Source organism: Candida tropicalis (assembly GCF_000006335.3).
Source record: "Candida tropicalis MYA-3404 genomic scaffold supercont3.5, whole genome shotgun sequence".
NCBI classification, from domain to species: Eukaryota; Fungi; Ascomycota; class Pichiomycetes; order Serinales; family Debaryomycetaceae; genus Candida; species Candida tropicalis.
This window is the reverse complement of record NW_003020057.1, coordinates 197,901-213,970: the sequence shown is the minus strand read 5'-3', so window position 1 is coordinate 213,970 and position 16,070 is coordinate 197,901. Positions and strand designations below refer to the sequence as shown.

The following is a 16,070-nucleotide window of genomic DNA, read 5'->3' as shown; positions in this document are numbered from 1 at the left end:
ATTTATTATCCAGTACACTACTTTTTGATTTTGAAAAAAAATTTACAGACTTTTTGCAAGCGACTGTACGTTCTTCTATCAAAAATTTCTTGAATGCAACCGTCGCCGCCCCCCATTTGCCGTTTGAATATCCCCCCCTTATTGCGCCGAATTATTATCAAAACACACCGTTCAAATATTTCAATCAGAATATCTACAAAAATAGAAGAAAAAAAAAACAAAATCGAGTTTAAACACTAAAAAAATTGTCCTTTAATTATTCGTAATCATCTAAAAATAAAATCTATCTATTAAAAAAAATAAAGTATTAATCCGGATTAAATTTATTCTTGAGCAGCGTTGGTAGCAGCAGATTGTTTAGCTTGGGCAACCAAGTTAGCTGGAGCATCCATAACTGGCAACATAATTTCAACCATTCTAATTCTGTCTGGAACAGCAAATTCTTTGTTAGTGAACAAATCGTTCAATTCACCAACAGTAGAAATTCTCTTGGTTTCGTATTTCTTAGCGTTGAACAATGGCAAAAGTTGCAAGTTGTTCCATGGTTGAATGTCGTTATATTGAGCTTTTTCACCGTGAATCAATCTTTCAATGGTGTAACCATCGTTGTTCAAAACGTAAAGATAGGTGTTGTAACAATCCCATTTACACATGGTAGAGATTTCTTGGACAGTCAATTGCAAAGAACCATCACCAGTGAACAAGATAACTCTCTTCTTTGGGTCAATTTCTTGAGCAGCCATAGCAGCACCACAAGTAGCACCAGTAGCGTAACCAATAGAACCCCACAAGACTTGGGAAATACCAATGGCATTCTTTGGGAATTTAGATTGGACAATACCGAAAGCAGAGGTACCGGTTTCAGAAATGATAACATCACCTTCTTGGAACCAGTCAGAAACTTTTCTCCACAAGTATTCTTGAGAGACTGGGTCGTTGTTACCTGGAGTGGTAATAGCTTTGGTAGCTGGAACTGGAGCTGGGACGTATTTTGGATTGACAGATTTCTTGACAGTCTTCAACAAAACTTGCAAAGCTTCTTTCATTTGGACACCTGGGAAAGTAGCTTGTCTGATCTTGGTGTAATCAGAGTGGAATTCAACAACATTTCTGGTCTTGTAGTTGTAAGAGAAAGCACCAGTGTTGAAATCAGACAACATAGCACCAACAGATAAGACCAAGTCAGCACTTTCAACGGCTTCTTTAACATCTGGAGAAGACAAAGAACCAACGTAAACACCACCGAATCTTGGGTTGGATTCATCAACACTTGATTTACCCATTGGAGTGGTGAAGACTGGGAATTGAGTTTCAGCAATCAATTCAGCAACTTCTTTAAGACAGTTGTGTCTGATAGCACAAGCATCAACCAAGATAACTGGGTTAGAAGCTTCAGAAATGAATTTTTCAACGGTTTCAACAACTTCAGCTTGGGATTCTGGTTCATTTGGATGCAAGGACAAGTCAATTTTTTTGTCCAACAAAGATTTTGGAACTTTAACATCAACCAAGTTAGATGGCAAACCAATGTAAACTGGTCTTTGGTAAACGTAAGCATCTCTGATACATCTGTCAATTTCAGAAGCAGCAGTGTTTGGGTCGGAGATGAAAGCAGAAGTTTGAGAAATGTTCTTGAACATTCTGTGGAAAACAGTGAAATCACCGTTACCCAAGGTGTGGTGCAACAACAATTGTTTAGCTTGAGCAGAAGAAGATGGAACACCAACCAAGTTAATGATACCAACGTGTTCAGAGTAAGAACCAGCAATGGCGTTAGTCAAAGACAATTCACCAACACCGAAGGTGGAGACTAAAGCAGCCAAACCATTTGGATTAACTCTGGCGTAACCATCAGCAGCGTAACCAGCGTTCAATTCATTGGCGTTACCAGCCCATCTCATACCATCGACTTCGTAGATTTTATCTAATAAAGCCAAGTTAAAATCACCTGGTAAACCGAAAACGGTGTCAACTTGCAATTGGTGCAATCTTTCAAAGAAGAATCTACCCAAAGTAATTTCAGACATTGTAGTAAGTTAATAAACAAAAAATGTGGTTGTAGTTTTAATTGATTTGATAGTCAAAAAACTAAGTGATGATAAGAAAAGTATTAAAAAAAAAATTCTATCGTTTAGGATGGGATAATTCAATTATTTATAATTTTTCAATTTTCTTCAGAAATGGACCAGATTGAAGCCTCATCATACGTTGCGTGTGAACGAACACACACGCATACGCATACCCGTGTTTGAGGAGAGAGGGCGAAATGATAGTGGAATGATCTCAAGGGGACAAAGACTTCCGACTGCATGAATTTCTTTTTTTTTTGGGTTGCTGTACTGAATAGATTTTTCAATCTTGGACTAAAGTAACCAAAAAAGAAAAATTTAGTTGCGGCTATTATTTGAAGAAATGTGTAATCAGTTGATGCGAAATTTTTTTTTTTTTTGTTCAATCTCCGAGAAGCAAAAGGTGGCAATTGTTGAATGAAACAAAAATGGAGAAAATGAAACATTGAATCTGAAAAGAAAAAATAAAACCAAAAAGATGAATATTCGGAGGGTGCACGACCTGAGAATATTCTCTTGTCCTTGTAAACGCATACAGTGTATTCATTTATGTACAGGAACACAGTAAGAAATTTTCCGGATTTCTACGGTAAGGAGAACAAAGCGGAAAAAAAAGGAACATCTACACCACAGAGTAGGCACGATTATCTCATTGTTCACAGGAAAAATAAAAAAATCCAAACACGTGATAAACAAAAGCATGTTTGATTTACGCCCTAAGGAAGGGCTACTCACTTTTTTTTTTTTCCCCGTTCTATAGTGGTTAAGATGACATGATTTTTCGTTTTTTTTTTTTTTAGTTTGGGATTATGTGTACGAGTCATTGATGTTTTATTATGAAATGTATAGAAGTGTGCTAAAATTATACCCCATTGTTTATGAGTAAGAGAATAACTTACCCCCACAACACCAGACTCACGTGCGCCTCGAAACAATTTTCTCCTTGGTTTTCTTTTTTTTGAGCACTTTCACACGCACAGCCAGCAAACACGAGGAAACGAAAGGAAAAGAAAAAAAAATCATCAAAATAAAAAAAATACAAAAACCTGAAAAAACGTGCCAACAACGTGATCACACCTTTTGTTTTTTTGTTTTTTTTTTCTACTCAGTTCACACCCACACACTCAAAACTATTGAATCCGCTACTATAACAAACAAAAAAAATTCACCATGGGAAATGTATGTTAAGTGAAAAGATAATTAGAAAAGAAAGATGAATTGATATATGTGATTATTGTAATGAAGAAATCGTCATAAAACACTGTTTTTCAACGGTAATTGTGGTATAATTTTTTTTTTATTTGATGTTGTTGTTGACAAGATGGAAAAGAAAGAATACAGTTTTCTTGCAATTGTTTGTTTTTTTCTGGTTGAATAATTTTTGCAACAGGGAAGGGAAAACATGTCTTTACTAATCACGTATTCAATCCATTTTTCATTTGATTATTAGATAAATGGAATACTAACATTAATTATAAATTAGTCATCCACTGCTACTACCAACAAGAGACCAGCTGAAGAACAACTTACTAATTCCAGCAATGCTAAGAAAAGTGACAACAACAAAGAAATTGAAATCGATGCTCAATTATTAGAAAAACAACGTTCTTCCAATGCTATTGATACTGCTTCTGCTGCTGTTGCTGCTGCTGCTACTAAAGACACTTCTAGCAAATCTGTTAAAGCAAAAGATAATGATGATGAAACCGAAGTGAAAGGAACCAAATCGGAAGCCGTGGAAAGTTCAGAAGAACCACAAGATAAGGAAGAGAAACCAGTTCAACAAGGTGCTGGAAAGGTAGAAGAAGAAGAAGAAGACAATGAAAACAAAGAAGAAACTAAAGGAGGTGAAAAACAAACTCCACAAGAAGCTGTTAAAACAAGTAATGAACATTACCAAAGATATCAACAAGAAGTTCAAAATCAAGCACCTCCACAACCAACTCGACTTCCACCATCTCAAAGTTCTGATTCTAGTAAACCACAACATGGTACTGAAGAATGGCATAGACAACGAAGAGAAAACCATAAAGAAGTTGAAAGAAAAAGAAGAGAAGCTATTAATGTTGGTATTAGAGAATTGGCTCAATTGATTCCAACTACTGATACAAACAAAGCACAAATTTTACAAAGATCAGTTGAGTATATTAAAAGATTAAAAGAAAATGAAAACAATAACATTGAAAAATGGACTTTAGAAAAATTATTAACTGAACAAGCTGTTTCTGAATTAAGTGCATCAAATGAAAAATTAAAACATGAATTAGAATTAGCTTATCGTGAAATTGAACAATTGAAACGTTCTGCTAAAAAGTAATTTAAGAGGAGAGGGTGGATAATCATTACGTTCTTTTCTTTATGGGTTGGAACAGAAAAGTGTTTGTGTTTATTTTTTTTTTATCTTTTGTTGTTTATATAGTTCTGGTTATAACTTGTTTTCATTTTGTATTAATAATGTTTTCTTGAAATTGAATTGAAATATATTACAGTTTTTAACAAATTTATATATTTATTGTAATCTGTATCATGATGTGTGAGCCATCTTTGTTTTAGCCCTGACAACAAACAGGTTTTTAATTACCGAGCAAAATAAAAAAAAAATTTAAGAGGACCAAAAAAAAAAAGCTTTCCCCTTACTAACCACCATAATCTATCATCATAAAACAATGGGTATTCCATTTCCTGATATAGATCCTTATGAAATATTGGGAGTTGATAAAAACGCTAGTCCTGTCGATATTAAAAAGACATACAAGAAACTTTGTCTTAAATATCATCCTGATAAAATCCAACAATCAAAAACCAATCAAGATGATACTACATCTGAAGACTTATTCACAAAAATACAATTTTCATTTAGTATATTGAATGATCCGATTAGAAGAACAAGATATGATAATACTGGATCATTAGCAGAAGATGATGGAGAGGATGGAGATGAAGGATTTGATTGGAAGGATTATTTTGAATCAATAAATGAAAAAATTACTATTGAAATGATTGAAGAAGATAAATTAAAATATCAAAATTCAGAAGAAGAAAAACTTGATATATTAAATAATTTCATTTATTATGAAGGTGATTTCTTAAAATTATTTGAATTAATTCCTCATTTAGAATTTACTGAATTAGAAGAGCAAAGAGTTTATAATATTATTAATGATGAATTGGATAAATTAGTAGTTAGTGATGGTATACGAAAATCATGGGAGAAATATACCAAATCAAGAAAAACCAAAGTTAAACAAATGTTAAAGAAACTAGCTAAAGAAGCTAAACAAGCAGAAGAACTATCTAGAATGATTAAAATGAATAAAGACAAAGATTTAGGTAGTCTAATCAAAAGTCGTCAAGCTAATAGGTTAGATGATTTAATAAGTAATTTAGAAAATAAATATGGGGACAAGAAAGGTAAAAAGAGGTCACATAAAGATATAGATGATGAAAAATTTGAAAAATTTCAAAACGAAATATTAAAGAAGAAGAAGTAAATAGGTTGGTTATAGTTATAGTTATAGTCATAGTAATGAAAGTAGTGTATAGTCAAACGCGCGTTACATCGCTGTAGGGACAGAATATAAAATTGGTGTATGTAAATCTTTGCGTGCTCGCGCGCGCGCGCGCGCGTGTGTGTGTGGGAATCAAATCAAAACAAAACAACGAAAAAAAAAAATCTTAAGTGCGGTTTTACAACCCAGAGATCAGTGTAAAGCAAAAAGAAAAAAAAACAAATCTTACTTTTCAAAAGCAACACGTTCATTTTTTTTGACAACACCTAGACTATTAACAAGAACAGTATTTACTAGTAGTTATCATGTCTGAGGAAGAATCTGATTATTATACAGAAGATTCAGGTGACGATTTTGTTCCTTCTCCAAAGAGACCAAGATCAAGAAACGCGTTCAAAGCAATGCTGTTGTCGGATTCAGATGAAGATGATTTTGAACCTGCTCCAAAAAAGCCAGCAGCAAAGAAAGCAACAAAAACGTCAAAGGCTGTGATAGAGGATGATGATGAAGATGATTTTGTTGTGACTTCCAAAAAGAATACACCTTCAAGTGTAAGTGTTTCTGATTCAGATGAAGATGATTTTGTTCCTAGTCCAAAGGCGAAGCCAGCTAAAAAGACTACTAAGAAGAAACAACCACTTTCTGACTCTACTAATAACACTAGTACCACTCCTAGTACTAAATCCGGTTCATCTACTCCTAATCCAGCAAGTGCATCGGAGACGTATCAGAAGTTGTCTCAATTGGAACATATCTTAAAGAGACCAGACACGTATATTGGATCTGTTGAAAAAACCAAAATGGAAATGTGGTGTTTTGATGCCGAAACAGAGTCAATGGTTTTTAAAGAAGTAACTATTGTTCCTGGTTTATACAAAATATTCGATGAAATTTTAGTTAATGCTGCGGATAATAAGATTAGAGATCCAACTATGAAAAATATCAAAGTGAAAATTGATCCAGAGAATAATACTATTGAAGTTATGAATGATGGTAAAGGTATTCCAGTTGAAATGCATACCAAAGAAAACATGTATATTCCTGAATTGATTTTTGGTAACTTGTTGACATCTTCAAATTATGATGATAATCAAAAGAAAGTCACTGGTGGTAGAAATGGGTTTGGTGCCAAGTTGTGTAACATTTTCTCTACTCAATTTGAAGTTGAAACAGCTGATTTAAATACTGGGAAATTATATAAGCAAGTTTGGACAGATAATATGACTAATGTTGCCAAACCCAAGATAACCACATTGAGAACTAAAAAAGAATACACCAAAATTACATTCAAACCTGATTTAGCTAAATTTGATATGGACAGTTTGGATGAAGATTTATTGGCTGTGTTAAGAAGAAGAGTTTATGATTTATGTGGTACCGTTAAAAATTGTAACATTTATCTTAATGATAAAAGATTGAGTATCTCAAGTTTTAAAAGTTATGTTGAAATGTATGTCAAAGCTATTAGAGAACGATCTCCAGAGCCATTAACTGAAGATGGTACTTCTAAAAACTTCACTACCATTGTTCATGAAGTTTTCAACGAACGATGGGAAGTTGCATTTGCTGTGAGTGATGGTACATTCAACCAAGTCAGTTTTGTCAATTCTATTGCCACAACTGCTGGTGGTACTCATGTCAAATATGTTTCTGATCAGATTATTAACAAATTGGTTGAAACGTTGTCGAAGAAAGAAAAAGGTAAGAAGAAACTTATGATTAAACCACAAGAAGTTAGAGATAATATGTTCTTGTTTATCAATTGTCTTATCGAAAATCCAGCATTTACTTCACAAACTAAAGAACAATTAACTACTAAAGTTTCACAATTTGGTGGTAAACAAAAATTCGTTGCTAATGATAATTTAATCAATCGAATTTTGAAGACCAGTATTGTTGACAAAATCAGAGCAATTGCCAATGCCAATGAAGATAAAGCTCTTCAAAAAGCTGATGGTAGTAGAAAACTGCGTATTAAAGGGCAAGTCAGTTTGGTTGATGCCAATAAAGCTGGTACTAAACTCGGTCATAATTGTACATTGATTCTTACAGAAGGTCTTTCCGCGTTGAATTTGGCCGTGGCTGGTCTCTCTGTTGTTGGGAGAGATTATTATGGTTGTTTCCCATTGCGTGGTAAATTATTAAATGTTCGTGAAGCTTCTGCTGATCAAATTTCCAAGAATGCCGAAATTAATGCTTTGAAACAGATTATTGGTTTACAACATAAGAAACACTATACTGCTGAGAATATTAAACAGTTGAGATACGGGCATATTATGATCATGACAGATCAAGATCAAGATGGTTCACATATTAAAGGTTTGATTATTAATTTCTTGGAAACTTCATTCCCTGGGTTGTTGGAAATTCCTGGGTTTTTATTAGAGTTTATTACTCCAATTGTTAAAGTTACCATCAAAACCAGAGGATCCGGTAATAATCGTGTTATTCCATTCTATACCATGCCGGAATTTGAAGCATGGAGAGATGGTGAAGGTTCTCAATGTCGTTGGACTCATAAGTACTACAAAGGTTTGGGTACTTCTACTCCAATGGAAGCACGTGAATATTTCACGGCCTTGGATCGTCATTTGAAGAAATTCCATGCTTTACAAGGAGAAGATGCAAGTTATATTGATTTAGCATTTTCAAAGAAGAAAGCCGATGAAAGAAAAGATTGGTTGCAAGGATTTATTCCAGGTACCCATCTTGATCCTGAGATTAACGAAATTCCAATTAGTGATTTTATCAACAAAGAATTGATTTTATTCTCCATGTCTGATAATATCAGATCTATTCCTTCAGTACTTGATGGTTTGAAACCAGGTCAAAGAAAAGTTTTGTATGGTTGTATCAAGAAAAAATTAAAAAGTGAAATTAAGGTTGCTCAATTGGCTGGGTATGTAAGTGAAAACACTGGTTATCATCATGGTGAGCAATCATTGGTTCAGACCATCATTGGGTTGGCACAAAACTTTGTTGGTTCTAATAATATCAACATCTTAAAACCAAATGGTTCCTTTGGTAGTAGAGCCGCTGGTGGTAAAGATTTCTCCGCTGCGAGATATATTTTCACAGAATTGAATGAAATTACTAGAAAGATATTCAATCCATTGGATGATCCATTGTATAATTATGTTCAAGATGATGAACAAACTGTTGAACCAGAGTGGTATCTTCCTGTTTTGCCAATGATTTTAGTCAATGGTGCTGAAGGTATTGGTACTGGTTGGTCAACTAATATTCCTTCTTATAATCCTAAGGATCTTGTTGCGAATATTAAAAGACTTATGAATGGTGAAGAATTGCAAGAAATGACCCCTTGGTATAAAGGATGGGATGGTGATATTGAGCAATCTGGTCCACAGAAATATAAGATTACTGGTCGTATTGAACAAGTTGGTGATAATGAAGTTGATATTACAGAACTTCCAGTTAAAGTTTGGACAAATAATTATAAAGAATTTTTATTAGCAGGTTTTGGTACTGAGAAAACACCAGCTTGGATAAAAGATATGGAAGAACATCATACTACAAGTATTAAATTTGTTGTTAAATTAACTGATGCCGAAATGCAGAAATCATTGAGAATGGGATTGATGGAAAGATTCAAATTGATTAGTTCATTAAGTTTGGGTAATATGGTTGCCTTTGATTCAATGGGAAGAATTAAGAAATATACTGATGTTCTTGAAATTTTAAAGGAATTTTACTATTTGAGATTGGAATATTATGAAAAGAGAAAATCATATATGGTTGATAAATTACAAAGTGAATTGATCACTCTTTCTGAAAAGGCAAGATTTGTTAAACTTATAATTGATAAAAAACTTTCAATTTCTAACAAAAAGAAGAAAGATCTTATTAGTGAGTTGATTGCTAATAATTTTAAAAAGTTAAAAGCAAATGGCGAACAACAAGATGCAAGTAGTTTGGATGGTGATGATGACGAAGTAGAAGGAGAAGATGATAATGGTAATTCATCTGGTTCTGGTTATAATTATTTATTATCGATGAGTCTTTGGTCATTAACTAGAGAACATTTTGAAAGATTATTACAACAAAGAGATCAAAAGGAAGAAGAGCTTAATGTATTATTAGGCAAAACAGCTACAAACCTTTGGGAAGCAGATCTTGATGAATTTATGGAAGCTTATGAAGCATTTTTAAAGAAAGATGAAGAAGAAAGAGAATCTTTAGCAAGTAATGGTAAGAAGAAACCAGCCAAGAGAAGAGCAAGAAATACTGCAAGTTCAAAAGATCAACCAGCTTCAAAGAAACTCAAAACTGAACCAAAGGAAACTAAGGTTACAAAAAAGAAGAGTCCTTCTCCAGTGACTGTTAAAAAGGAAACAGTAACAAAAGAAAAGGAAAAACCAGTTGTACCAGAAGAAAAGAAAAAGGGTGATATTTTATCGTTTTTCAAAACAAACAAGGAAGAAAAGAGTAGTGGTACTTCAGATGATCCAATTAGTCTTTTCCTGTCTGATGATGAATTATAGAATATATTGAATAGATATATGTAACATAAATAAATAACAAAAAACCAGAAATCTAAATCGAATAAAAATGTAAAAATAAAAAAATCTATTTCAAGTCAGGAATTCCATCACTTGAAGAATCAATAACTAAAGTCCCCATGACATTTCTAACACCATCATTACCACCATTTTGCTTATTATTACTCAATTGACTTCTTAAGACTTCTAAATCAACCCCTTGTTTCTTTTCGAATTCATCTCTTGCAGCTTGATCAGCAGAACCAACAGTTTCTAAAACCAATTCATTAATTTCTTCAACGTCATCTTGAACTTGAGGTAAACATAAATTTAAAATAACACCAAGAAATCCAGTTACAGCAAAACCAGTTTCCATAACTAATACAATGGCATTGAAAAAACCTTTTAAAGATTTATTACCACCATCATAAGTGAATACATTATCAAACCAATCTGGAATTAAAGTTGCCCCTAAACCAGGTAATATAGCTGCAGTTAATACAAATCTATCTCTTCTTGTAAATTCAGTAGTTGAAATAATTTTAATCCCACTAATTGCCACCAGGGCAAATAAGAAACTTGTCATACCTCCAAGAACAGGTTTTGGAATTGAAGTTATAGCACCAGCAAATTTAGCAAAAATTCCCATAACAATCATGAAAAATGAACACCAATAACCAACTTTTCTATTAGCACATTTTGTAATTGAAATAACACCATTATTTTGAGCAAATACAGACATTGGAGTTATTGTCATTAATGTTGAAAGAATGCCACCAAATCCATCAGCTAAAACACCACCTTGAATTCTAGATTCATATAATTCTCCACTAACTGGCAATCTTGAAACATCACTTGTTGCAGTAACATCACCAATACATTCCATCATAAGAACAATATAAACCGCTAAAAATGGTAATATTATAGGACCATAAACTTCTAATTTAAAAGTATGAACCCAAATAAAACTGGCAGCAGGAGCAACTGATACATTTGTTGAACTGAAATAACCAGCAGCTGAAGCAACAATACAACCAATTAATAAACCAAATATAACAGCACAACTTTTCATTATTGGTGCCCCAAATCTTTCAGCTAATATAATACTAACAAATACTAAAAATCCTAAACCAATAAATTTTGCATCACCCCATTGTTCAGTAAAATTACCATAAGTACAAGTTTCACCAATACATCCAGAACCACCTACCCAATCATTAAATCCACTTTCGACTAAATGAATACCAATTAATAAAACAACTGGACCAGTAACTAAAGGAGGAAAAATTTTTTGTAATAATTTTGGATTTATAAAAGATAATAAAATTTCCAATAATGCACAAACACAACCACTTGCTAAAATTTTCCCATAACCATCAGGACAAGGTAATTGAGTTCCATCATCTGAAACAGGACATGTACCATCTTGATACATTATAGGTAATGCTTTAGTAACAATTGTAATTGTTGCAAATGAAGTACCAACAACTGATAATAATCCAGTACCTAAATAATATGACGTTTTAGGTATATGAAATCTTGAAATTTGAATTAATGATAAAAGTCCACTAACAATTAATGAAGTACTAACTAAATATTGTTGCATTTCAATACTTAAATTAGCAGCAGATGAAATCATTATTGGAACTGTAACAACCCCTGCTAACATTGCTAAAGCATGTTGAAATCCTAATATTGCTCCTAATAAAACTGGCATATCTGAATCTAATCCAAAAAATGGTTGTGTTTTGGGTTCTTTTGTTAAAAATGGTATATCTGGGGTAAATAAATATTTATAATCATAATCACCTAGAAGTCCATCTTTGGTGGTCCATTTACGGACAAGTCTTTTAATAGTTGATTTAATATCAAGTTTCATTATGACAATTTGAGTGATACAATATACAAAATAAAATAAAAATAAAATAAAAAAAAAATAAACAGAAATCTGGGGAGGGGAAATGGTTGGAGTTATCAACTTGTATTTATACTTTCTTGTAGAGTTGGAAAGATCTTTCCAACTGGCTGAAAGCAATCGAATCAATAAATTAACAATAGTATTTTCAAATGGTTTATCTTTTGAAAATTATACATAACGGTGATTTCCTGCATAGTGACAACTAAGAAATAAAAGGGAAAAATAAATTTTTGCTTTTGCGATTTCGTTATCTTTGAAGATAAATTTTAAACCCAGGAGAAAAGGGCCGAAGACCTAATAAAGATTAATACTCGGAGGAGATCACCGTCTGTATTTGATGGTTATTTCCAAGATGATAATTGAAATGATGATCTAAGGGAAGAAGTTTCTAACGCAATCACAAATTGGATCGTATTGGAGTAATGTGGGGGCGAAACAAAGACGAAACGAATAAAAACGAGCCGTATAGTTAATCATCATAAGAGACTCACATTAGAACCCTTGATGAGTATATATGTGTATGTATCAGTTTAACTTGTGATATTTTTCTTATAACAGTTGATGATTTGAATTACATGATTCAAATTGCCCTGATTAATTTTGCCTTGTTTAATTTTGCAATAATTTTTTTTTTTTCGCTTTTCTTATCTTTGGGAAGTTTTATTGGCTGCGACACCGGCTGTTGGCGCGCTTTGATTTGCAATGACAAAAATTGTATGGCCTTGTGCGAGATAAATCCTCGGTAAATCCCGAGAACGCCCCGCCCCCTCCTCCATCAAAATTGTTCACCGAATTTGCATCAAGAATATTTAGGTAGCCAATGATGTTCTTATTCTCCTTGCACATCTATCCCTTCTCCTCTTCATACCCAAGACTTTTATTTTGTTAGGCTATGCATAGGTTGAATTAATTTATCAGTTTTATGAAATTAAGATCAGATAAACATTATTGTATTTGATATCAGTGCATATTTTTCATTTTAATGATAAACATGTATAAATCAAGAAGGAGATTAATATTAAAGATCTTCTGTTTGATATTCGTTTTTTTTTGATCTTATACTTTATCAATAAAGATTAACCAATATCTAGATTTTTAGTGAATAACCATCTCGTATATTCTCCTCGTTTTATCTGCGTCACGTGATATATCCAAGGAAGAAAAAAAAGATCATATTGACGAGTTCGATTATTTATTCTTTATAAGATATTAAATAACAGTTCTGACTAGATGTGTTGTTGATCTTGTGTGGATAATAATTTTATTCTTTCATGTATGATGTGTATTTTTGTTTCTTTTACAATCATGACAATATTACTTTCACAGAGAGGAAATAATTTTATTGAAGAAATATTGCAAAATAATTCAGAAAATTTTTATACACTCCACACATATACGGACATTGTTTAAGATCAACAATAGTTTGGTAGAAGTCTTGATGAAGCGAGTAATTAACGTCTAGGAATGTAATATTGTTTTATCAATAACACATTCAACTGCGTACTACAATTGAAAAGAAAGGGGATCAAGAACCTGCATTACAAAACTTTCTGTTTTCAATTTCGTTTGCATAAAAATGATTGAATATTTTCTAGTTCGTACTATTATCAATCTCATAGATGTTTGTCTTTTTTTTTTATATTAGTCGATAACTAGTGCTGTTCAGTTAGTTAGTGTCAGGTGACGTGCAGTCATGCTTTAAGGTACGTTGATAAGTGTAAGTTTGATTACATAATCGGTGTTAACTAGAGAAAAAGAAAAGTGTGAGCTAGATTTTTTAGTGAATACTCAAAAAGGACAATAACCATAGTTACAATAATAATCTTAAAACAAAAAAAAACCAACCCAAAACTTACTATTTTTAGAGATAAACGAAATTTAAAATGACAGTAGATATAGTATATAGTACGAGTTGGGTGTTGGCTATAGATTAGAAATAGATGAACTTTGTTGATTGTATTGTGAAAATTATTTGTTGAACACTTTGAATACTGAAAATTGAAGTTTGTATATTTAATTTTATGATCACACGAGTTTTTTATGACTAAAAGACAAGATAGTTTATTATTAAGCATTGTGACGTTTTAATATACTGTGCTTTAACTGAATAAGAAATCATACACAATAATCACGGTCGATAGTGTTTAATCAAAAAGTATTGTTGTTCGTTTTTTTATTTTTTTCCAGCGTTATTAGATGAATGATTGAAGTATTGATAACAGCAAACAATACTTTAATGAACACAATTAACGTGGAGTAAAGTAAAATCAAAACTCTAAAAATAAAGCTGAAATGACACGTATGTACTCTCACAGACAAACACACACACAAGGTTTTGATATCCCACTCCTGTCTATTGTTTGTTAATCTCCTCTTCCCCCTGAAGATGGTTTTTATCCAAGTGTGTGTGTGTGTGTGTGTGTAAATTAAGAGAAACCAAAAATACTTTAGAGATATAAGAGGTTGTACTACGAAACTGTTTCAAACGTACAGGTGGGGGGGTGGAAGGATGAAAAAGAAGAAAGAATAATCAAACTAGGTACAGTTCAAAACAATTTTAGGGCAGGGTAGATCTTGCTTATAGTTGACTGTTTGAACAAACGAAATCCTTCGTCAAATCCCATTGATCAACTGCAATTGAAGAGAATGCTGTCGGTGAGTTAATTCAATTTAACAGTTGAAGATCCACAACTGATGAAATATTTCCGGGTCATTGTTACACAAAAGCGGAAAACCCGACAAAAGTGTTAAAAAAGAAATTCACAATTAAAGGTACACAAAGGCGATAAAAAGAAATTTTCCGTTCCAAGAAAAAAAAAACTTATACCGAAAAAAATATTTTTTTACCACGAACCACGACCAACTACTCGCCATAACTCACAACCCATAACCTATGACCACCACCACTAAGCACAGATGACGACAACAATAGGGATTATTTCATGTTATCAAAGTAAGTAATCAAGCACACGATATTAAAATATTTACCTGTTCAACAATAACTTCGATAAAGATCTGTCTGACGTTTCTAATAATAACCAATCACAAAGGAATTTCACCCAGATACATAAATTAGTGGGCAATAATAAGCCGATAGGATTGATAACGGTGAAATTGAAATTGAAATTGCGATCATCGTTTGCTGCTCTCCTGAAGAACACGTCAGAGACGAGTCGAGTCGACTAGAGTAGACCGCGTTTTGTTTAGTTTACTTTAGTTTTAATTATGTGCTAACTGTTGAATTAATTTCACATAAGCACTCTTTCTTAGTTAGTTGGGCTCTTTTCTTTTTGAATCACAAACGAATGATAATCTTCTTGTTGCCTCCTCCCCATCATCAACATTAATCTCATAAAATCTCCACTCTCCAGACAGTTATTATTGTTAGGATGTACATTCCTCTCACAAGGCAGTAGCAAGTTATAATAATCATTCAAAGCCATAATCTCTTTACTGAAGTAACAAACCTTTTGGTAGCCCTTGTTGGATTTACGGGGAAATACAAAACTGAAAATAATATGATGAACAATTGTTCCGGTATGATAATGATATCTTTGTACGCTAGTTTCATATCATATTTTTTAATTATTATTTCTTCTTCCTATTACTATTATTATTATTATTATTATTACTACTACTACTGCTGTTAGCTTTCTTTTTGTTCCTATGATGTAAATGGGGGGGATGAATGTAGCGAGGAGAAGGTAAGGACGGGGAGAGGAAAGAAGGAAGGAAATATTCTATTTTTATGCAACCTGCATTCGGTATTAACACTTATTCTTGTAATAATATATAATTCTTGGGAATAGTAATAGTTTGATAACAGTGTACAAGGTGTGAGTGAGTGAGTGTAAGGTATCTCGGGTACAACTGATGTTACTTTCTGATATGCTTTTATTCTTGTTCCTCTTCATCCTCCTCCTCTTCTACTTCTTCTTCTTCTACTGCCACAAACACACCCACACGTACATGTACATGTGCATACTGTACAAATAAATGTCACAAAAGGACTCTCCTACATACACCGAGTACAATGAAAGGAGACAATCACCTATGGCTACCTATGGCTACCTAT

At 32.8% G+C, this 16,070-nt stretch overlaps 4 protein-coding genes across 4 annotated transcripts; 2 read left to right on the top strand and 2 right to left on the bottom strand. All coding sequences in view use genetic code 12, as the record gives it.

Moving 5' to 3' along the window:
- Nucleotides 1-323: 323 nt before the first annotated feature.
- On the bottom strand, nucleotides 324-2,027 carry PDC11 (indolepyruvate decarboxylase 1; the record flags this gene model as incomplete). The annotated part of the gene is made up of 1 exon (XM_002549483.1): nucleotides 324-2,027. One exon carries the CDS (start codon nucleotides 2,025-2,027, stop codon nucleotides 324-326), a length of 1,704 nt encoding a protein of 567 aa, XP_002549529.1.
- A 2,708-nt stretch (nucleotides 2,028-4,735) lies between these two features.
- CTRG_03825 (uncharacterized protein) lies at nucleotides 4,736-5,560 on the top strand (the record flags this gene model as incomplete). Its single annotated transcript, XM_002549482.1, has 1 exon — nucleotides 4,736-5,560. The coding sequence occupies one exon, from the start codon at nucleotides 4,736-4,738 to the stop codon at nucleotides 5,558-5,560; it is 825 nt and encodes a 274-aa protein (XP_002549528.1).
- Nucleotides 5,561-5,883: 323 nt separating this feature from the next.
- On the top strand, nucleotides 5,884-10,080 carry TOP2 (DNA topoisomerase 2; the record flags this gene model as incomplete). The annotated part of the gene is made up of 1 exon (XM_002549481.1): nucleotides 5,884-10,080. The coding sequence occupies one exon, from the start codon at nucleotides 5,884-5,886 to the stop codon at nucleotides 10,078-10,080; it is 4,197 nt and encodes a 1,398-aa protein (XP_002549527.1).
- An 85-nt stretch (nucleotides 10,081-10,165) lies between these two features.
- On the bottom strand, nucleotides 10,166-11,956 carry XUT1 (Xut1p; the record flags this gene model as incomplete). The annotated part of the gene is made up of 1 exon (XM_002549480.1): nucleotides 10,166-11,956. The coding sequence occupies one exon, from the start codon at nucleotides 11,954-11,956 to the stop codon at nucleotides 10,166-10,168; it is 1,791 nt and encodes a 596-aa protein (XP_002549526.1).
- Between the last annotated feature and the right edge of the window lie 4,114 nt (nucleotides 11,957-16,070).